This window comes from Panthera pardus, unplaced genomic scaffold (genome assembly GCF_024362965.1).
Source record: "Panthera pardus isolate Hobbes unplaced genomic scaffold, ASM2436296v1 HiC_scaffold_7, whole genome shotgun sequence".
NCBI lineage: Eukaryota > Metazoa > Chordata > Mammalia > Carnivora > Felidae > Panthera > Panthera pardus.
The window spans coordinates 51,104,076-51,126,887 of NW_026527002.1; the positions used below are offsets into that span (position 1 = coordinate 51,104,076).

Consider the following 22,812-nt stretch of genomic DNA (forward strand, 5'->3'; position numbering starts at 1 on the left):
TCAGCGGGAGAAGGAACAAATCACTTGAAACCAGATAGCCATGCCTCTGAGATTAATAAAAGTACAGTTTTACATTTAGTTCTTTTCTTTTAGTTTTTATTTAAATTCCAGTGAGTTAACATACAGTATTATATTAGATTCAGGTGTGCAAGATAGTGATCTGGCGCTTCCATTCATCACCCAGTGCTCATCACAAGTGCACTCCTTGATCCCCATCACCTATTTCACCTGTTCCCTCACCCGCTCCGCCCTTCTGGTAACCATCAGTGTGTTTCTATAGTTCAGAGTCTGTTTCTCGGTTTGTCTTTCTCTTTTTTCCCCTTTGCTTCTGTGTTTTGTTTTTATTTTTTATTATCTTTTAAAATTTTATTTGTTTATTTGACAGAGATAGAGACAGTGTGAGTGGGGGAGGGGCAAAGAGAGAGAGAGAGGAAGAAAGAGAGAATCCCAAGCCAGCTCCATGCTGCCAGTGCAGAGCCCAACATGGGGCTGGAACTCAGGAAACTGCAAGATCATGACCTGAACCGAAACCAAGAGCCAGACATTTAACCGACTCAGCCATCCAGGCGCCCTTGTTTTGTTTTTTAATTTCCACGTATGAGTCTATTGATGTCTTCTGCCTCACTTTTAATTGGATTATTCATTTTTTGGGTGTTGAGTTTCATAAGTTCTTTCTATAATTTGGATACTAACTGTATTGGATAAGTCATTTGCAAATATCTTCTCCCATTCCATACATGCCTTTTAGTTTTGTTGATTATTTCCTTCACTTTGCAGGAGCTTTTTATTTTGATGAAGTCCTAGTAGTTTAATTTTACTTTTGTTTCTCTTCCTTCAGGAGACATTATCTAAAAAGAAGTTATGGCCCATGTCAAAGAAGTTACTGGCTGTGTTCTCCTCTAGGATTTTTATGGTTTCAGATCTCACATTTAGGTCTTTCATCCATTTCAAATTTATTTTTGAGTATGATGTAAGAAAGTGGTCCAGTTTCATTCTTTTGCATGTTGCTGTCCAGTTTTCCCCAACATCATCTGTTGAACAGACTGCCTTTTTCCCATTGCACATTCTTTCCTGCTCTGTCAAAGATTAATTGACCATATGATTGTGGGTTCATTTCTGGGTTTTCTATTCTGTTCTCTTGATATATGTGTCTATTTTTGTGTCACTACCATATGGTTTTGACATTTAAAAAGATGTTTATTTATTTATTTTGAGAGAGAGTGTGTGAGTGCAGAAGGGGGAGAGAGGGAGAGAGAGAGAATCCCAGGGAAGCTCAGCACTGTCAGGTCAGAGCCTGAGGCAGGGCTCCATCTCACAAAGCATGAGGTTATGACCTGAGCCAGAGATCAAGTGTCAGACACTTAACCAACTGAGCCACCCAGGCGCCCTGACTACTAAAGCTTTGAAGTGTAACTTAAAGTCCAGAATTGTGATGCCTCCAGCTTTCTTTTTCTTTTTCAAGATTGCTTTAGTTATTTGGGTTCGTTTGTGGTTCCTCAAAAGGTTTAAGATTGTTTGTTCTAGTTCTGTGAAAGATGCTGTTGGTATTTGAATACAAATTGCATTAAATCTATAGATTGCTTTGGGTAGTATAGACACTAACAATATTTGCTTTTCCAAAGAGCATGGAATGTCTTTCTATTTACTTCTGTCCTTTTCAATTATTTTTTAATCAGTGTTTTATAATTTTCACAGTACAGATCTTTCACCTCTTTGATTAGGGTTATTCTTAGGTTATCTTATTATTTTTGGTGCAATTTGTCTTTCTGCTGCTTCATTATTGGTGCATTAAAATGCAACAGATTTCTGTACATTCATTATGTATCCTGTGAGTTTACTGAATATATTTATGAGGTCTAGCAGTTTTTTGGTGGAGTCTTTTAGGTTTTCTATGTATAGTATCATGCCATCTGCAAATAGTGAAAGTTTTACTTCTTCCTTGATGATTTGGATGCCTTTTATTTCTTTTTGTTGTCTGATGGCTGTGGCTAGGACTTGCAGTACTATGTTGAATAAAAGTGGTGAGAGTGAATATCCCTGTTGTGTTCCTGACCTTAGAGGAAAAGCTCTCAGTTTTTCCCCATGTAGGATTATGTCAGCTATGAGTTTTTCAAATATGGCCTTTATTATGTTGAAGTATGTTCCCTCTAAACTTAACTTTGTTGAGGATTTTTATCATGAATCGATGTTATACTTTGTCAAATGCTTTTTCTGTATCTGTTGAAATGATCCTATGGTTCTTATCCTTTCTTTTATTAGTGTGATCCATCATGTTGATTGATTTGCAAACACTGAAACACCTTTGTAGCCCAGGAATAAATCCCACTTGATGGTGGTGAATGATTTTTTTTTAATGTGTTTTTGGATTCAATTTGCTAATCTTTTGCTAAGGATTTTTCCATCTGTGGTCATCGGGGATATTGGTCTTATGGTGCTCTTTTTTAGTGATGTCTTTATCTAGGTTTTGATATCAGGGTAATGCTGGCCTCATAGAATGAATTTGGAAGTTTTTCTTCCTTTTCTATTTTTTGGAATAGTTTGAGAAGAAAAGGTATTAACTTTTCTCTAAATTTTTAGAATTTGCCTGTGAAGCCATCTGGTCCTCAACTTTTATTTGTTGGGAGTGTTTTGATTACTCATTCAATTTCTTTGCTGGTTATCAGTCTGTTCAAGTTGTCTATTTCTTCCTGTTTCAGTTTTGGTTATTTATATTCTAGGAATTCATCTATTTCTTCTAGGTTGTCCAGTTTGTTGGCATATAGTTTTTCATAATATTCTCTTATAATTGGTTGTATTTCTGTGGTGTTGGTTGTTATTTCTCGTTTCTCATTTGTGATTTTACCTATTTAGGATCTCTTTGTCTCTTTGTCTCTTTTTCGTTTTGTAAGTCCTGCTAGAAGTTTACAATTTTATTAATTTTTTTTTTAAGGAACCAGTTCCTGATTTCATTGATCTGTTCTATTATAGGTACAGTTCTAATTAAGTTCTGCACACAGAACACTCCTGTGGATAAAGTCTTTGAGAATTTGTGAATTTGAAAATCAACCTCTGAGTTCTGGATAGTTGAAGTTGCTGAATAAGTGAGGTTTTATTGTGGCCAATTATCATTTGGAGGCATGAATAAAATTTCACTCTATTGACTTTTTATTTCAGCTTCAGTAAAATGGAGAGAGTATCTGCTGTCTCTTCCATTGAGGGGACTGATAGTGGTGCACTTAGTCAGTGGAACTGCATTGGTAGTTTCCAAAGTGAAGAACAGTTTTCAAACTCCAGAGTGTTGTCTAGATATTACAGATTTATAATTGATTGGTTTATTCCTACACCTTCACCCACACCTAAAAACTACGGTAGAATAGGTTCTGCTCTGAAGAAAAGTGTGCGGCATTTCCTGGGCAGCTGTGCTCAGGGATGTCCTAGGTACCACTGCACAACTGTCCTTAGTACTAATAAATATCATAGGGCAATTGGCACAATCTTTAATGAAAATGTGATTTTCTTTTCCTTACATGATGAAAGCACTGCTGATTTTACTAATGAACGATTACAGGTGTATAGTTAAGAATAAAAAGAGATTTTCATTTCTTTCTGTACTAGATGGTAAAATAACTTCCATCTCATTACAATTTGATTGGTAAATTTTACCTTAGGCCTGTACATGCATATGAAAAATATCAGACTCCTGATGAATAGGTTACTGTCCAAACTTTCTACTCTCCTCTATTTCTTTTTAGGAAGGTATTGGATTTGGTTTATAGTTATTAACTCTTTTGATATAGACAGTTAAATGTGTGTTTGTGTGTGTGTGTGTATTTTATTAGAGTGCATGCACATGTGAGTCGGGGGGGCAGAGACAGGGGGAGAGAGAGAGAATTCCAAGCAGGCTGCATTTCCAGCACAGAACCTGAAGTGGGGCTTGATCCCACAACCCTGAGATCATGACCTGAACTGAAATCAAGAGTTGGACCCTCAACTGACTGGGCCACCCAGGCACCCCAAGGCAGTTAAATATATTGAAAAGACTTGGAATTTTAAAATAATAGTAATAAAATCAAGGTTTATGTTTCATCTTAGGAAAACATATCAAAATATAAAGTAGTGCTACATTGAAATCAAAATACCAGTACAGTATGTTAACCAAATGATCCATGTTTTTTCATCAATTATTTTTTTTAGAGAGAGAGAGTGAGCAGGGGAGAGAGGCGAGGACGGGGGAGAGAAAGAGAGGGAGAGAGAGAGAGAGAGAGAGAGAGACGGAGAGAGAATCTTAAGCAGACTTTACACTTAGTGTGGAACCCGATGTGGGGCTTGATCCCATGACTCTGGGATCACGACCTGAGCTGCAATCAAGAGTCAGACACTCAACCAACTGAGCCACCCAGGCAACCCTTCCATCAATTATTATTCTCAGGTTAAATGTATAAAAATAATTAACACCTTCCCAACTCATACCATTTCCAAGTATGACTGTTAACGTTGTGTATTTTTATAGCTGATCTTAGTTTAAATAAATATAGTTTATTTATTTTTGAGAGAGAGAGATACAGACAGACAGCAAGGGAGGGGCAGAGAGAGAAGGAGACAGAATTCGAAGCAGGCTCCAGGCTCTGAGCTGTCAGCACAGAGCCTGATGCAGGGCTTGAGGTTGTGAACTGCAAAATCATGACCTGAGCTGAAGTCAGACGCTTAACCAACTGAGCCACCCAGGCTCCCCAATCCTTGTTTGAGTTTTTAAAAAGGAACTTACCATCTCAAAAATTTAATTCCAAAATTTTTGTAGAAACTTTATGTGTACACACACACACACACACACACACACACACATCCCCACCATCTATACACACCATACAGAATGTTAGCATTGAGATAATTTAATATAAATCACATATTTAAGAACAAGCATAAAATACATTAGATATGACCTTGGGCAATAGGCATTAGGAATTCAAGGAGAGTTCTTTTTCTGATGTTTTTAAATCCTTCGTCTAATGAGTCTGCCAACAGAGGCTTTTATTTGTAGGAATTAAATCGCAACTACTGAAGCAGTTCTGATAATATCCACCTGCTTTCCTGTTATTAAAGAACCTCGTAGCACATTGGACAAAACAGCCCAATCTCACCTATTTTATTTCTAGTAGAACTTCACAGGCTGGTGACAAGTCTGTAGTCATTTAAGAGGCTTATTTAGGCACTAAATACCCAAGAAGGGTGAACTCTGAATCATGGTAAGACAAACTAACGATGTGGTTGTGAAAAGTATCATGAGGCCCAACTGCTAAATTCCAAGAGTCTGTCCAAACATTAGCGTTTCCATAGTGCCAGCGAATCCATCTGCAGGGCACTGAAGCTAGCAGCCGCGTGCCCATAGTTTGGGAAGTACTCATTATTAACTAGGTCATGTTTCAAGGCAGCACCCCAGATGGCACCACATCCAGCTTGTGCTGAAATAATACCAGCCTCATTGCCATGCCTGTCTCCTATGCACACTCCCCCCATTTTTGCCAAGGACATCCTTGGACATCCTCCTTGATTTCCATCTATGCCCAGTGTCTGTTACCTTTTTAGACTTTTTTTCTTACCTTTGAAGTTTACTCTAGATGTCTACTTATGCAGATTTTACCTGATTAAAAATGTTCAGGAAAGAAATAAAAGGACACCCATGCTAATTAGTTCACAGCTTAGCACTGTTCAGATTGCAAAGCCTTAGGAAAATTTCTACACTTGGCAAGAGATATCTTACTCCTGTTCTTCTCTTAAAGGGCAGTGAAAACAGCTCCTCCTGAAGTAGAGTGGCAAAACCAGATCGTTTTGTGGCACCAGGTTAGGTCCTACATTACAAGCAAGTTGGCCTTAACTTCTCGTGGGGTAGGGGTGCTGGTGAATAGAAGCATTAACAAGACAGACCACAGTCGGGGCATAATTTGCAAACCCCAGCGTGTGCAGAGGGAAGCAGACAGAGGCCTTTCTTCCTAGGCTGTGAAACGGAGGTTGGCTTTGTGACAGTTTGCTTCTCCAGTCTGAGCAGATGGATGAGAGTGAAAAGTAGGAATGTGATGAGAGGTGGCTCATCTCCCCTTCACTCTAGCCTTCTAGAAGTCAGCAAGGAGGACCCCTGGTTGTGTGCAAATGTGGCTGCCTAACAGATTGGTCTGTAGTCTGAAGACACTGCTCTCATTTCTGGTTCTCTTCACCAGTCAAGGTGTGGAAATGCCCTGGGGCTATCCTATTTCATGCTTCCCTGAACTCCTAGGGGGCTTCTCCACTTAGAAACTGAATTTTTGCAATGATTTTTGGTGGAAGAAATCTAAGTTTTCATTCCACCCCAACCTATCCTTTAAATGACCTATGTTTTACTCTTTGTGCTCCTTGTATTTGTGATGATGCTGGTCCTTATATCTAAGGACCACGTTTACAGAATATTTTTAACCAGACTTGATTACTTTTTATTTTCAACTGATAAAAACCATTCTAGTTTTGGTAATCCTCTATGAAATGGAATTGAAAACACATTTTATCTCCCTGTCTTTTATGAAGATATAAATATTAGACCATGTTGCAAAGATTAAGCACATGTGGATAATATTTAAAATTGAAATAAAATCAAATAAAACTGATTCTGAAATTAATTTAATACATAGATATTGATATCCCAGGCTTTGGGATCAAGCACTCTGAGTTAGAATCCTGGCTCTGCTAATTACATGTTTTGTGAACTTGGGTAAGTTACATAAATTTTCAACATCTCAGTTTCCTTGTCTGTAAAATAGGGATACCAGTGTTTATTTTTTTCTGTGTTGTTGTTTATTAGTAATGGCATATGCAGCGTTACTAGCTTATAGAAGGAGTTCAACAAATGATTGCTCCTAAGTGGTAATGCAGGGATGTCACTAATTCTAATGTTTTGTCTGTCTCAGAGTTTTCCAGATTTTACATATACACTCCTTTAATTTGTTTAACAAACACGTGAAGAGAATCCATTATATTGAAGGTTCTGGGGGCTTTTAAAAACTCCTAAGGGAATTTATACCTTCATGAGAATGATCAGCTTAGCACAAATAACTTTTAAAATAACTTTGAAGGACAGCTTTTTAAAAAGTATGTCATGTTTTCCTGACTTTAGAAATATTGATAACTCAGGGTCATGACTATGATCATTGTTTAAATACTGAGACGTACTGCCTTGATTTGTCAGTCCTATTCAGGTGTGAAAGGATCTTTGTTTCCCATTACACTGCTTGAATCTTGAATCTTATTATCTGGTTTTCATATTTGCTCTATCTGTGCCTTAATGTTTTTAGTGTACTTCCACATTTCAAATTTATTTCTTTATTGTAATTATTTTTTTAAAAATTCAGTATAGCTAAATAAATAAATAAATAAATTCAGTATAGTCAACGTACAATGCTATATTGTTTCACCAATTCTATAAGTTACTCAGTGCTCATCACAATAAGTGAACTCTTAATCCCCTTCATCTATGTCACACAATGCCCTGCCCCCTGACCTCCCTTCTGCTAACCACAAGTTCTCTATATTTAAGAGTCTTGGTTTTAAAATTTTTCCAGCCTCCAAGCTGTCCGCACAGAGCCAGATGCAGGGCTTGAACTCACAAGCTGTGAGATCATGACCTGAGCTGAAGTTGGATGCTTAACCAACTGAGCCACCCAGGTGCCCCAAGAGTCTGTTTTTGTTGTTTGTCTCTTTTTTTTTCTTGGTTCGTTTTGTTTTTTTAAATTCAGCATATGAGTGAAATTATATGGTATTTGTCTTTCTCTTACAGACTTATTTCATATATCCTCATATACTTCATATACCCATATATACCCTCATAAGTATATACATATACTTAGTTCATTATACCCTCTTGATCCATCCCATTGCTGTTGGAAATGGCAAGATTTCATTATTTTTTATGGATGAGTAATATTCCATTATATACATACCATATCATCTTTATCCATTTATCTATTGATGGATACTTGGGTTGCTTTCATATTTTGGCTATTTTAAATAATGCAGCAATAAACATAGAGGTGCATGTATCCTTCAGAACTAGTGTTTTCATATTCTTTGGGTATATATTCAGTAGTGAAATTACTGGATCATATGGTAATTCTATTTCTAATTTTTTGAGGAATTTCCATGCTGTTTTGCATACTGGTTGCACAAGTTTGTATTCCCACCAACATTTCAGAATTCCTTTTTCTCCACATCCTCGCCAATACTTGTTGTTTCTTGTGTGTGTGTATTTATTTTATTAAAACAAGATTTCATTAAAAAATTAATGTTTATTTTTGAGAGAGAGAGTGAGTGAGTGGAGGAGGGGCAGAAAGAGGGAGACACAGAAGCTGAAGCAGGCTCCAGGCTCCATGCTGTCAGCACAGAACCTGATGCGGGGCCTGAACTCACAAACTGCGAGATCATGACCTGAGCTGAAGTTGGACACTTAACCAACTGAGCCACCCAGGCGCCCCCAAGATTTTATTACATTCAAGTTAGTTAACATACAGTGTAGTATTGGTTTCAGGAGTAGAATTTAATGATTCATCACTAACATATAACACTCAGTGCCCATCACAAGTGCCCTCCTTAATGCCAGTCACCCATTTAGCTCATCCCCCTACCCAGCACCCCTCCAGCAACCCTCAGTTTATTCTCTGTAGTTAAGAGTCTCTTATGTTTTTGACTCTAGTCATTATGACAGGTGGGGGGTGATATCCTGTTGTGGTTTTGATGTGTGCTTCCCTGATGATGAGTGATGTTGAGTATCTTTTCATGTATCTGCTGGCCATCTGTAGGTCTCCTTTGGAGAAATCTCTGTTCATGTCTTCTGTCCATTTTTTAATTGAATTATTTGTTTTGGTTTTTTTTTTTGGTGATGAGTTGCAGACTTTTATTATTTTATCATCTACACCCCAGATTTTGAAAACACATTAAAGGTTAAATATTTCTTTAAAGGCATTTAAAACCTTTTGAGGGTATTAATTCAACAGTAATGAGGCTTATCTGTTGTAACGCTTCACATTAAATCACTAAATATATCTTATCTAAGTATTTTTCTTTTAATAATCAGGAAGAGCGTTCTGGTGGCATGAGGGATCTACTGAAAGTAATGTAACAATGTGAGGGAAATATGATAAAGTGGTCAGGAAGTCAGTCTTAGGAGTCTTAAAACGCAGAGTTCAAATCCCATCTTTGCCAATTACTAGTTATTTGACCTTAAGCGAGTTCCTCAACTTGCTAAATATTCCATTCTTCCTTCTGTTAAATGAAAATATGAGTAGTACCTACCTCACAGGCCACTGAGATTAATTAAGTAATACATTTAAAGCACTTAGCACAATGCCTAGCACTTAGTAAGAATGCAGTGAGTGAATTATAATGAGAATGGTGTAGACATCAATGTTATTCTTTGGTGGTTAAAAGTCTGATATTGCTACTATCTCTAAATTGTTTCTGTGTTTTCTTTGTATGCTACAAGGAAATTTCACCTTAGTGCTCCCTATCATTGACTAATATCTCTTATTGTATGGTTTAAATTATATGCTATAAAGAAAAACACACTCATAGAAGCATATTTCTCACATAAATGAGTAAAGAACAACTGCATTTAACACCCGGCTTCCTTGTACTTACTAAACGGCATTTTCTATTCGGGGGATAACAGCTTGCTGTGTGGACTTTAGGGTCCCTTTTTCCTCGGATGCTTTTCTGCATACTGGCTCCTCCCCCAACCGCTGGCCCTTGGTGGAGGTGTGGGTGGAGCTTGTGAGACATCAAGTGCCAGGCACACGGGTAACAGAACACTTATCAGATCAGACTGGGCTCCCACACAGCTATAAGGTTGCCTGCTCACCTGCACAGAAATGACGAAGGACAAAAACAGCCCAGGGTAGGTGGGATCTACCAGCTTTGTCTGTTGTTACTTCCTCTGTTATTATGCAGAAACATTTCCTAGTTCCATTATCAAATTGATCTCTGATTTCTGTGCAAGTGGGAAATCAAATCTTTGTGCTTATGGGAGCAAACATATGGATTTCTGTAGCCATTTGTTTCCTGGTGAAATGGGACCAAGAACAAGGCAGCCTGCCAAAGGCATAGGTACTATAGAAAGAGAAAACCTTTCTGACCTGCTTGGTTTGCTATATCCATTACATCTGATACCTTTCAAAACCATAATGCTTTGTAATTTTTAAATGATATTTCTCCTATTTTTATCTCGGCGTCACCAGTTACTAACACCTCTTGCTGTATGCTTTAAATGATTTAAATGGCATGGGGAGATCATCATACATTTTACTTTACATTAAAACTATTGTAAGCACTTATATATTTCAGTATGTTGTATTGAGCTTACTACATTATTTAAAATCATTTTTAAATGGTTACTTAAAAAGTGAAAATTACGTGAAAAGTTTTATTTATGTTTCTCTGAGAATAATAGCTTTCTGAGCACTTTCTGTTTTAAATGAACAAAATGGAGTAGGTGTAGCAACATAGAAATCTATTGGATATTCTTGCTTTTCAGTTGTTTCTGGGCAGTGGTGGATGCCTATGTGATCTTTGAAAATTTTTTTTAATGTTTATTTATTTTTGAGAGAGAGAGAGAGAGACAGAGTGTGAGCCAGGGAGGGGTATAGAGAGAGGGAGACAGAATCTGAAGCAGGCTTCAGGCTTTGAGCTGTCAGCACAGAGCCTGACGTGGGGCTCGAACCCACGAACTATGAGATCATGACCTGAGACGAAGTCAGACGCTTAACCGACTGAGCCACCCATGTGCTCCATGGGATCTTTTAGAATATTGGATATCGTAGACGTGCAGAAACTCATCTCCCACCCTCAGAACTAAACTAAATTCCCTTTACTCACTAATAATAATAATAATAATAATAATTCTCCTTTTGCTATAAGACTGCATTTTCTTTTTCTTTATTTCAGTAAGATGCAGTCAACAGTATTGATATTTTTAACATTATTCAAGTATCAAAATTATCTTACATTATTTTAAATAATCAAAGCTTTTTCTTTCTTCTTATATGAAGTTTGCAAGGGGGTAGGTTGGGAAAAGGACATAATTTTTGAAACTCGAGTATTTAACTAGATTACTTAATTAGCATTCTGCTGCCTGGTTGATATTTATAGTTGACCATGAATTTGCATCTTGGAAGCTAGAAAACCACAATCGTCTGGAAACTTAATTAAAAACATAGATTTTGCTTGAATTAAAAAGAAATTTTAGAAGTTAAACTTTCCTAATTAAGAATTAACCCGCTACAGCAGATGATATATCCCTTTGATCACTTTTGACTCTTTGTTTAATAATGAGAAATACTTGCAGTTCTTGCCTTCCTTCCGCCAACATTTAAATGAGGAAAACTATCCAAAGTTCTGAGCCAAAAAGCAGGTAGTTACACAGAACATGCTTTAGTCACAAAACCAGTGATGTCTTCCAGAAACTTTAGCAAAGTATTTCTTTAGAAATAGTCCCAGATACACCACCACTTATATTAGACGATGGCAGTTACTGTTTAATACAAGCGAACATTCTGTGCTTTCTGTGTATCAGCAGTTATCACAGCCACTTCTGTGAGATTGGTGTAATAATTACTATTGCAGTAATCAGTATACTGAGGTATAAAAAGAGTAAATACATATCCCAACATTACACAACTAGTAAATGTAGCAATAGGGTCAATAGTAGCTTGGTAATTAATAAATTTGAAAAGTTAGAACATATTCAGTCCAAGATTAATTTTTAAAAATTCTCCTTGCACTTTCTTCATTAGTAAGTCACACTTACAAAACATGTTCTTATTCATATAAATAAAACACTATATACATGTATAAGGAAAAAATTATGTTGCATCCCCTTTTTAAGTAATACTCTCCTGGCAGTGAAGAATATCCTTCCACATTTTTCTTCAGACTTAAACAACACCTGTGTACTCTCCCACATGCATACATATTTTAAACAAAAATAACAATATACTATGAACATTACTCTGAAATTTGGTATTTTACTAAATTACCTATCACAGTAGAGTGATGTGTACTCCAGGCCAGTGTAATTATAGCTCAGCTTTGCATTCCTATATAATATTTCATGGGATGGATATGCCATAATTGATTCATGTTATGATGGATGTTTGAATAAGTGAATGATCAGTTGTTTTAAGTGTTTGAAATAGACACCTGATAGTGAGATGAGCTAGATGCTTTAACCAAAGCTAAGGTGTGATTATGAAGGCATTCCTCATAATACTGTAATTTATTAGTGATTACTTGATAAAAATCATGCCTGGCCACATCCCAAGTGCACATTTCAATGCTCCCATCACTTTTAAGACTATAATTGATATCATCATGTTTGACTGTATGTAGTATCTTAAGTTTAGATTCCTTGAAGAGAACCAGAAGGACTTAGGAAATGTAAAAATTAGGAAATGTCCATGTAATGTTAAACTTTACTCATAGGAGAAAGATGCACTAAATCATTGCAGTCCTAAACTTTGGATTGGAAAGGAGAAACAAAAGCAATCAAAACAATAAACAAGGACAGGAAGCTCTGAGATAAACACATTGCTGGGGATATTCTCTATAAGAATATCCTTCCCATGGCTGATGCAACAGTTTATATAACAAAGTCCCACACCTCCTGTGGCACCAACCAGTATTTCATATAGAGTGAACAGACATCTCTAAGCCATCTTGGTACCTCGCGAGCTTAGGAGAATTATTCCAGAAATATTTTTGTATTTCTATTTAATAGAGCTCTGAGAGGGATTTTTCTTTTTTTTCCCAATGATGAGTGTTTCTCCTTTGTGCCTCAGAAAATTCCATTTTCTTATTTCTCAAGAACAAGCAGCTCATTGGGTTGTTTAACTTTTCCTGCTTCTAGAATTAAAGCAAGTTTGCTTATCTGGCAGTATTCTGGAAAGCAGCAAGGATAGTGAGAACTGGTTCCGTCAGGAATTGGGAAATGAGAGAGAAGGTAACACATTCTTTGTGCTCCTGTGGGACCCATCAAAGCTAGAGATGTGGAGCCTAATTCCATTCACATCTTAAATGTCTGAAAAAGAATTTACATTGTGTTTATTCACTCAGGGTTTAGTATTATGTGTGTGTGTGTGTGTGTGTGTGTGTGTGTGTGTGTGTGTGTGTGTGTGTGTTCTTGAGGATGACAAGAATACAATCATCTGAGAATGTTAGTTTTAACATTGATACTCTGATACTCTGAACATTCTATTCTGGGCCATCTGGAGTCTAGGGCTGCCTCAGAGCGCATAATATCGGAAATCTTACAAGTGTATATGCTGGCTGTAATGTAAATATGTATTTTAGTTATACAGATGAATTCGACTCGGAAACAAAAACTTATCCAGAAAACATGTCGAAGTAAACATGTCCAGTAAACATGTCATTCTTTAAACATGTACTATTTAGAATCAAGGATTTGTTCTTATAATTTTGACATTTTGAGAAAGTTTGTGTACACATAATCATTCACTTCAAAGCAAGTTCGGGTTTTTTTTTTAATTTTTTAAATCTTTAATTAATTTTGAGAGAGAGGGAGGCAGAATGTGAGCGGGGGAGGAACAGAGAGAGAGGGAGACACAGAATTCGAAGCAGATTCTAGGCTCTGAGCTGTCAACACAGAGCCTGATGCAGGGCTCGAACTCACGAACAGTGAGTTCATGACCTGAGCCGAACCTGAGCCCAAGTCAGACACTTAACCAACTGAGCCATCCAGGTGCCCCCCAGTATTAAAGCAATTTGTCTGAAAATTATTTTTAATTCAGAATAATAGGATGGTTTTTCTTGTTTTTCAAATGTTGGTTCTGATGATGTTTGACTTATGCTGGTGGGAGCATTAATGATTCAGAAATAGCACTAAGAGGGGTGACTGGGTGGCTCAGTTGGTTAAGCGTCCGACTTTGGCTCAGGTCATGATCTCACGGTTCATGGGTTTGAGCCCTGTGTCTGTGCTGTCAGCACAGAGCCTGGAGCCTGCTTTGGATTCTGTGTCTCCCTTTCTCCCTGCCCTTCCCCTGCTTGTGCTCTTTCTCTCAAAAATAAACATTAAAAAAAAATTAAAAATGTCACTAAGAAACAAAGTTTATATAGTACGAAATTTTGTTTTCTAGAAATGTTACTATCTATTGAGACTAGCAATAAAAATTGTTAAGTATTGTACACATCTGTAATTTACTTCAACATAGATTTTTTTAGCTTCTTTTTGGCAAGGCATTTGACTTTTTGTTACAAAAAGATTCCAACATGAAGAAAATACGATTCTTGTTCTTCAGAGTTATACAGGTTAGTGGGTGAAGTGGACTCGCACGTGTAAATACCAAATATGGTTGATACCATCAGGAAGGCTGCTGCAATGCTCAAGCAGTGAGTAGCTAAAACCACACGAGGACATGAGATTATGTGAGGCAGGGCAGTACACTGGACTAGATGCCTGCTGTGAACACAGTTCGGGGCCCCAAAGTCTGCCACGTATTTCAAAACAGTTTTTTGTGTGAAGCACACAAACCGTGGTCTTGTCTCTGACTCCATCAGCATTTGATAGTTCTTTTTCAGAAGGTCATGTGTGTAATCAAAGACTCAGGACAAATGAACTTCATTCATTCTTCGATGGTAACTTTAAAATGATACAACATGGATGCCAAACATATATCCAAAAGAGAAGATGATATTAGCTAAATTTTATATGGCTTTCTAGTTTCTTAAATTTGTGAAATCCATGTAAGTCTGAACTCAAAAACAGCACGATTTTTAAATCTTTTCTGTAAACATGATCGCAAACCAACACGGTGATGTTAAAATAATCATTTTTATTTTATATCCTTAGGCATACTATGTGTAGAAATATGAGAGAAACTTTGAATAAACTGGGAAAATTTCCCATATGTTGCTGTCTTTACAAAAAAGGATCTTTAGACCGCTCAGTATCTATGGACACCTTTTCCATTACATCAAAGTGCGTCATGGAATAATTCTGAAAACAGAGCCACACATTCCTTGAAATTGGACTTGTAAAGAAACAGGATTTTAAATTGGTCAGCAGTTTACTGCTCCCAGCACTTCGCTTTTTCAGAAGCATTTTATTTTATTTTTAAAATTTTTAATGTTTATTTATTTTTGAGAGAGAGAGAGAGAGAGAGAGAGAGAGAGGCAGAGTGTGAGCAGGAGAGGGGCAGAGAGAGAGGGAGACACAGAATCTGAAGCAGGCTCCAGGCTCTGAGCTGTCAGCACAGAGCCCGAGGCAGGGCTTGAACTCAGGAGCTGTGAGATCATGACCTGAGCCCAAGTTGGCCGCCCAACCGATTGAGCCATCCGGGCGCCCCAGAAGCATTTTAAACTAATTGCATACTTTAATAGGACTTACTAGTCATCTCTTTCCTTGCATTTTATCATTTATTTTGTAACTTGCTGAAAACTCTTTTTAGGGTTGATTTTATATGTAATCCAATTTAGAGTCCTAAAATTTTTCAAAGGCCCGTTTCAGTGGAAATATCGGCATTTGTTCCTTTAGTGGGTCTATAAATATGTTCCTTTAGTGGGTCTATAGTGCTCTAGAATGAAATTGAAACACTTTAATGTGATGTAAGGTCCCTTGGGTTAAAGGCCCCCTTGTTTCTCACCACTGTCAGTAAGCATGTCTATATATTGAAAATTACTCTCTATACGCTTTGCTCTTTCTCAGCTCTGTTTTTACACAGGCTTACCTCCACCCAGAACCCTCTTTCTTGCAATGCCTACCTTGTGGGCTCTTTGTACTGCTTCTACAAGCGTCTGGTCCCATGTGACTCCCCCTTGGAGATGATTCCCACCTCTGGCCAGTGCTTCCCCTTTGAGCTCTCCCACTGCCTCCCTTAGTTCTCTATTACTGCACACCACACACTGGGGTAATCACATCATCTGTTGATCTCTCTCCCTTTCACCTGGGAAGACTCAATTCTTTGTTTTCCTAGGGCTCACCACAGTGCCTTGTCCTCGGTGTTGGGCGATTTAAGGCCAAAGTGTACATACCACTTTCAGAGTGAAAAATCTGTTTGGTGATTAAATAGCTCTCAAATACTATCCTGAATTTCCATCAGCAGTTTAAAGCAGTGAAGGCAGTTTAAATTATCTGCTGGTTTTCTTTGATCAAGAACTCTGAGCATTGGGAATCATGTTGCTTAAATCCTCTTTCTTTCTCTGCCTGTGGCCGTGCCTTAATTCAGGCCCTCATTATATCTCACACAAACGATTTCAAGATCTTTCTAACTAGTCCCTGAACCACCCGTCTCCTTCCCTGCCCTGCAGCCTGTATATCATCGAGAGAGCTAAGTTCCTTCACCACATATCTCATCACATCATTCCTGCTCTTAAAACCCCCTGGGGGCTCCCTATGTACTACGTAGTCTAAGCTTTCAGCCCAGCATCAAGACTGGAGGCTGGAAGCAATGTGAGATCTGGAACAGATCATACTTGCTCATCATTATAGCCCCAGCGCCTGGCACAGTGTGGCACGTCCTCGGCATGCTATTGCGTGCTGAGTAACCTGTTTTAGCAAATCTAAGATGTCTGTGATCACAAAGCACAACATTTCTCACATACCACTAAGAAAAAATAATCTGCACATTAAACTATGGCACAGTTCTTTCTTTCTGATATCCCTTTGAGTTTTAATTTCATTCTTCCTGAAAGACTTTTTAGACATTTTTAGGGGGGAAAAGGGGGCTTTATCTGTTACTCTCGCACCTAAGTAAAAAGCAAAATATGAGCAAAATAAGTGAAGGTTAACTAAGCTGAGGTTGTTCTTAAAACTTTGCCGTCAAAGCTTGACTTTTCTGAGTCATTGATATCCATGTTTTGTTCCACATAAGATTGTTCTCTATTTCATAGGAGTATTTGTGTTGAAACATTTCTTAAAGTGATCTTATTCCAAGCTGCTGGCATCTACTTTGCAAGTTTTTACATGCATTCACAGATATGGTGTTAAAGATGAAAAGAATAAAGTCCATCTCAGAACTGATGAAGTAAGGAAGTAAGCGAATTGTGTGTGGACTGAATACATGCTATTATTAATCTGTGTCCAGCCTACCCTTCCAGTCTGTGTCCCCTCCACTCAATCCCACACACTCTTTCACTGGACTTTGAGATTTTGTGAATGGGAATAGATACTTTTACAGCCCTGTGCTTTTGCATTCATTCCTACTCACTCTGCATGAAATTTACTTCTCTATTCTCAAGCCAACACTGGCCTTTTGTGATCCAGTTTAAAAGCCGTCTCCAAACCTGCATTCCTCGCTTCCCCAGATGAACTCAGTTTCTGCCTCTTTGGTGCCCTCTGGGCATTTTGTATATGCTTATTTTAACACTTCTTACATTTTTTGTGACTCCGTGGACAAGGATAAGAACTGGCTATGTGGCAATTTTCTCTGCGCTCTTGATGCTTGCACACAGTTCTTTCTCAGTAAAACTTGAATAAATATGATGTAATAATATCTCATTCCTCTCTGTGACTGTGGAGTGGTATGGAGTGAGAGAACATTGATCCAAAGTTGTCCTGGGGGGACTTCTGATACTATTGCTTTGATACGACTGGTGCCCTCTGCTCAGCATCATGTAGCAAAGAACTTGTTATTTTGCTTTCATCAGAATCTTTTAAGTTTTTCATTGGTTGAGGACTATGTTTTTTTAAAAAAAACAAACAAAATCTCACTAACCTAGTATTTGTGTACATTTCAGCAGTACTTTACAACCTATTTGATAAAGTTATTCACATCTTCACAATTTTTGCACTAAAATTAAGAGATTAGAGCCTTTTAAAAAGACAATGAAAAGCATTTTTAGAAACTTTAGGAGCAAACTTGAAAATCTCAGTTGAAACATTGTCTATTGATAAAAACATTAGGCAAGGTCAAATGCCTGTCCTTTAAAAGTGCCTTCTCATTTTATTAACAAGTGTCAAGCAGCGAGTCTGTGTCCAAATCCCTAAAGTTACCCATGAGTCGTTCTATTTATAGATGTTAACATAGCTCTCAAAGAGATACTGACAAAGAAACAGGTGATGACCGCCTGGAAGAGTGTCCCTTAAAAGTGTTTTCTGGTCCAACCTGCACCTTTCACAGGGGATACTGGATAGAAGTGCAGTATGGGGCCACAGCTTCTGAGTCCTGGAATTCTGGATAATTCCTACACAGAAATTTGAGGATATGTGTTTTAAGATTATGATCCACTGAATCTGATACTGCAGATGATACATTTAGTGTTTTCCTGATAGACCTAAACTAATGCCCAAATACCTATAGAGATTTTTTTTTCTTCTGGGCTGTGAAAGTCTTTGTTGTCAGGTCCTATAATTCAAAACTTTGAAAATTATTTTCTACAATATTTTCATCGTTAGTTTTTTACTATTAAATGCTATAAATGTAATGACATTTCACTTCAGTGTCCTAAACAATGGGAGTTAATAACTCACTTGGAGTACACCCAGGAATGCCTGGGTGGCTCAGTCAGTTAACTATCTGACTTCGACTCAGGTCACGATCTCATGGGTTCTTGAGTTCGAACCGCACGTCAGGCTCTGTGCTGACAGCTCAGAGCCTGGGGCTTGCTTCAGATTCTTTGTCTCCTTCTCTCTCTGCCCCTCCCTTGCTTGCACCCTCTCTCTTTCTCAAAATTAAATAAACATTAAAACAATTAAAAAAATAACTCATTTAAAGTACAGATAGAAGAAGGAACTAAGAAGACCATTTCATATATTATGCTTTCCAGAGGAAATAATTTATGCATAATATAGAATTAAACAGAGAACTTTTTAAAAACAACTGAGTCACTGCAAGCACTCAGAAAGAGAGATGTGAGTCATCCTAGGTCACCCAGAGGATGGAGACAGCAGGAATAGACTGCAGATCCTGTGCTTCCATACCATAGCCACTTCCTGCTTCCTCTGACGTTTTTGAAATCTGTTCCTTGAGTCATATGATCATGCTCATGTTTCCTAAATAGCTTTTCATTAAGGATTTTCTGGGATTCTTCTAGTCTATCCAGTAGGAGCAGGTAAACATTATTTACAAGAAAAAAAGAAGCATTGGGTTATTTACATAGTAACAGGGAAACTTGAAAAAATGATCAAATAATTGAATTTGAGTAAATCTAGTACCATTCTCTGGTTTTATTTTTATCGATAACATATTTATGTTGAAAATTGATAGCATCAGTGTAGTTGGAAGGAAAGAGACACACAAGCCATTTCAAGAGCTATTGTAGCCATTTTTTCCCCACCCCACAGATTCACCTGAATTTTTTCTTTGCAGCTTATGTAACCTCCAGAACATCCATCTGTGATAGATCCCGTCACAGGAAATGAGGCAGCTGCTTGACTGCCTCTGGAAACTTGTTAATCTCTCTGCCCAGCCCCTCCTTCAACTGGGTTCTTATCAGAGTCCATGTCCACCAGGGATAAGAGATGAATGGAGACTCTGGAATCCAAGAAACCAAATAAATAAATTGTGTGTGTGTGTGTTTCTTCCTGTAAATTGCAGTATTTATTCAGTTCATTTTGCATAAAGATGTATCACTAACTGACCCCTAATTAAGTGGCTAAGACATCTGATTGGTACCTTTTTTTTTTTTATCACATTTTTAGATAATTCCAATCAAAGTTGTCAGTCTTTCTCCACTTTTAACTAGGATTTACTCATTTGATATTTAGTGATTGGTTATAGGAATTTACTCAGTACTTCCAGTGAGCGAGTCACTGTGCCAAGCACTGGGACTCAGGTGAGCAAGATAATGACTTCCTTCCAAACACCTTGTCTTTTTACTACTATGGCTTGGGCTCGAGGCACCAACTGTTAGGAGTAATCGTCTCTCCTCCTGTCCCCATCTATAATTAGCTAAGCATTTTCTATCCTACACAGCAGCCTTTCACTAGGAAGAAGGTGGGCCAGTATCTTAAAAAGCCTAGGACCTAGCATAGCTGCTGTTCATTTAGCTTAATGTCCGTAATGACATGACCTCATTAATACACACCAGGTTTTTCCTGTCACATCAGTTGCCAAAATATGTATTTCTTCTTTCATTAAAAACAATCTTTTAATTTAGTAAAATACACTCCATGTGACCTACTGAAGGCAGTCAGAAAAATGACATCGTGGTTAGCCTTCATTATTCACCCTGTGTCACCAGCCAGCTGTGTTGTGCATGGTAAAAGTCAAGGGGAGGTAGAGCACTCATAGGTGTCTCTTTTCCTCTAGCTCTGGAGTTGAATGTCACCTTACCACAGCCGTTCGCTTCTCATGAAGCGCATATCGAGTGCCTGCTTGCAGCTAGGTGTAAGTCATGCAGCGGCTGGCGAGGCAGAGATGGTCCTTGCTTCGTGGATCTAGTCTGTCACTTGCAGCTTAGTGTAAATTTACCTTTGACACCAGCACTCTCAATCAGTGCCTTCACCAACTTGGCAGTGACCCAAAGGATAGATCACAGAGAATCTCTTTACACCTGGAAATATGTGCAAAGACTTTAAGTGCACTGTCTGAGGCTGCCACCGTCAGTTTCCAAGTGCAAGATTGAATGCCGTCATCACCTTTTTATGTATAAGAAACGTGACTCATAGTACATATTCTGCTTCCTGTTATCTTATCAGGGGACTACATTGAAGAGAGCACAGTGGATTCTAATGAGGCTCAAAGACCTGGGTTCTTTCCTGCATGCCACTGCTAGCATTTGGAAAACATCCTTACCAAGTCAAGTGATAGGGCCACCTTGTAGCCTTGGTTTCAGAAACATTTCTAATGGTGGCTAAGAGGCTTTAAAAAATATTTTCTAAAAATGGCTAATCCCTGTGCCTCATGCCTGGGACAAATAGGTACCTTGCTGGTGAAACTATTTTTATAACTATTATCATTTTACAAAAGTTAATAAGCATATACTCTGCTAGGATTTTTCAAAGCTTGGGGTTCTCCTTACTATGTCTCACTAGGGAAAAGACTTACTGTAAGGCAAAATCCTTCCCTGTGCTCAGAAAGTACCAGGCATGTACCTTGGCCTAAGAAAGACAGGTGACTGACAGATGAGCCAGAATCATCCCCAGAGCAAATCAGATATTTCCTAGGTGCAGGTGCACACTACTTGCGCTGTGGAAACAGAGGAAGGCTGACACTTCCATTGTCTTGCCCTGGGCTGTCACTTTTTGCCTCTTTTGGGTTTATGCTCTCCACCCCCCATACACCCTGAGGCCAGAATTATTGTAGAGGCATAAAGTTTTTACCAGGGAACCACCAAGGGTTTGGTGAAGAAAATGATACTAACTTTGATAAAACACCTTTTAATGTTTTATGTCCTCAGGCTCAGCCTGTCTAAACTAGTCCCTAACCAAAGAAACATAGAAAAGGAGTTAGATATCTTGTAGTAACTCTGCAAATAAAATATCTGAGGGGGATATCAAATTATTGAGCATACTAAATATGTGTGTGCATGTGTGTGTGTCTGTCTAGTTGTGACCTTGGGGAAAAATATTTAACTGTTCTCTTTATTGTTTCCTTTGTGGAAAAGGAAAAACATCCCATCGTATTCCTAGTTTTATAGAAGTCCATTTAGGTCCCTCTGTCGTTATTGATGGGCAAACTATTATTTCAGTCATTTCTAAACTGTAAATTTAGAAACCTGAAAAAGAAGAGTATAAGTTCTAACTATAACGGGGCACTGAGGAACTTTATTAAAGCATGTTGTTATCATAAGTCAAACTTCTTATACAGAATTCCACTTCAAAACAAATAATTTCTATAAAAACCTATAATAATAACCTATAACAATAACAAAACCAGTAATAAACTCTGAGGGAAAATATGTCAAGCACATTTAACATATTTTCTCAGTTTTCTAAGAGCTAATTTAGCAAGGTACAGATGAACTCTGGATATCCACTGGACTTAGCTTTAATTACTTCTTTTAAGGTACTTCTCTTAGAGAAGGATTCTAAAGTTAATGGATCCGGATTCAGCATTCAGTACAGTGGGCTGTTAGCAATGTCTGCCATGGGCAAAGCGACAGAAATTGGGGCATATGTGACCTGTACTTGATAATCCTATAAATTCCTACTGCAGTTATAATTAGTATCAGATAATAGAGTATTTAATTTTACTTGGAGTATTCTATATGCTTTTAAAATTAAGTATCTCCAACTGGACTATAAACTGAGGAGAGTTACCATATGTTACACCACTTTGTTTTTTTCCATAGGTGCTGGTCAAATTTGGGATATATAGTAATTACTCAAATATATATTGGCTTGGCTAAAAAATACAATCAGATGACATTCAGCTCTACTTCCATAGGCAGGTATAAAATCTTACAGAGAAAAATAGTACTTAGGACCTATGCATACAGATTGTAACAGATATTTACATGTATTCACATAAATGTATAATTATACATTATATGTTATATTATATATTTATTAAATATAAAGCGATGTCATAAATTAATGTGTAAGTATATGTTAAGTTAATGTAAAATATATTATTTATATATTATATATATACTTAAGATAGGAAGAATTGTTGAACAAGTAAGATGTTTAGCCTGAACGAAAGAACACGGGGGAGATGTTGCCAAGCATATATATTTCAGAATCTGTTTGTCCAAGGACAGTTGAATTTGTCTTGTGTGGCCTCAAAGGTAAATTAGGGCCCGGGGTTTGAGATTATGTGAATGGATTTTGGTTCACCATAGGAAAAGTTTCCTCAAGTTCAGATCTGGTCAGTTTAAGAATACTCTCACTGGAGATGATATGTGTGCCCCCCACCCTTTGCTAGA

At 37.7% G+C, this 22,812-nt stretch overlaps 1 protein-coding gene across 5 annotated transcripts in view; it reads left to right on the forward strand.

The window, feature by feature from the left end:
- The window catches only part of OXR1 (oxidation resistance 1), a 445,002-nt gene that overhangs the window by 155,880 nt on the left and 266,310 nt on the right, over positions 1–22,812 (forward strand). The window contains exon 1 of one of the 5 annotated variants that reach the window (XM_019467865.2): positions 9,849–9,889. The exons of the other annotated variants lie outside the window; for them this stretch is intronic. Within the exon in view, the coding sequence (XP_019323410.2) occupies positions 9,864–9,889 (26 nt within the window). The 5' untranslated portion in view covers positions 9,849–9,863. Of the gene's footprint in view, positions 1–9,848; positions 9,890–22,812 lie in introns of those variants that run through there. 5 annotated transcript variants of the gene reach the window in all.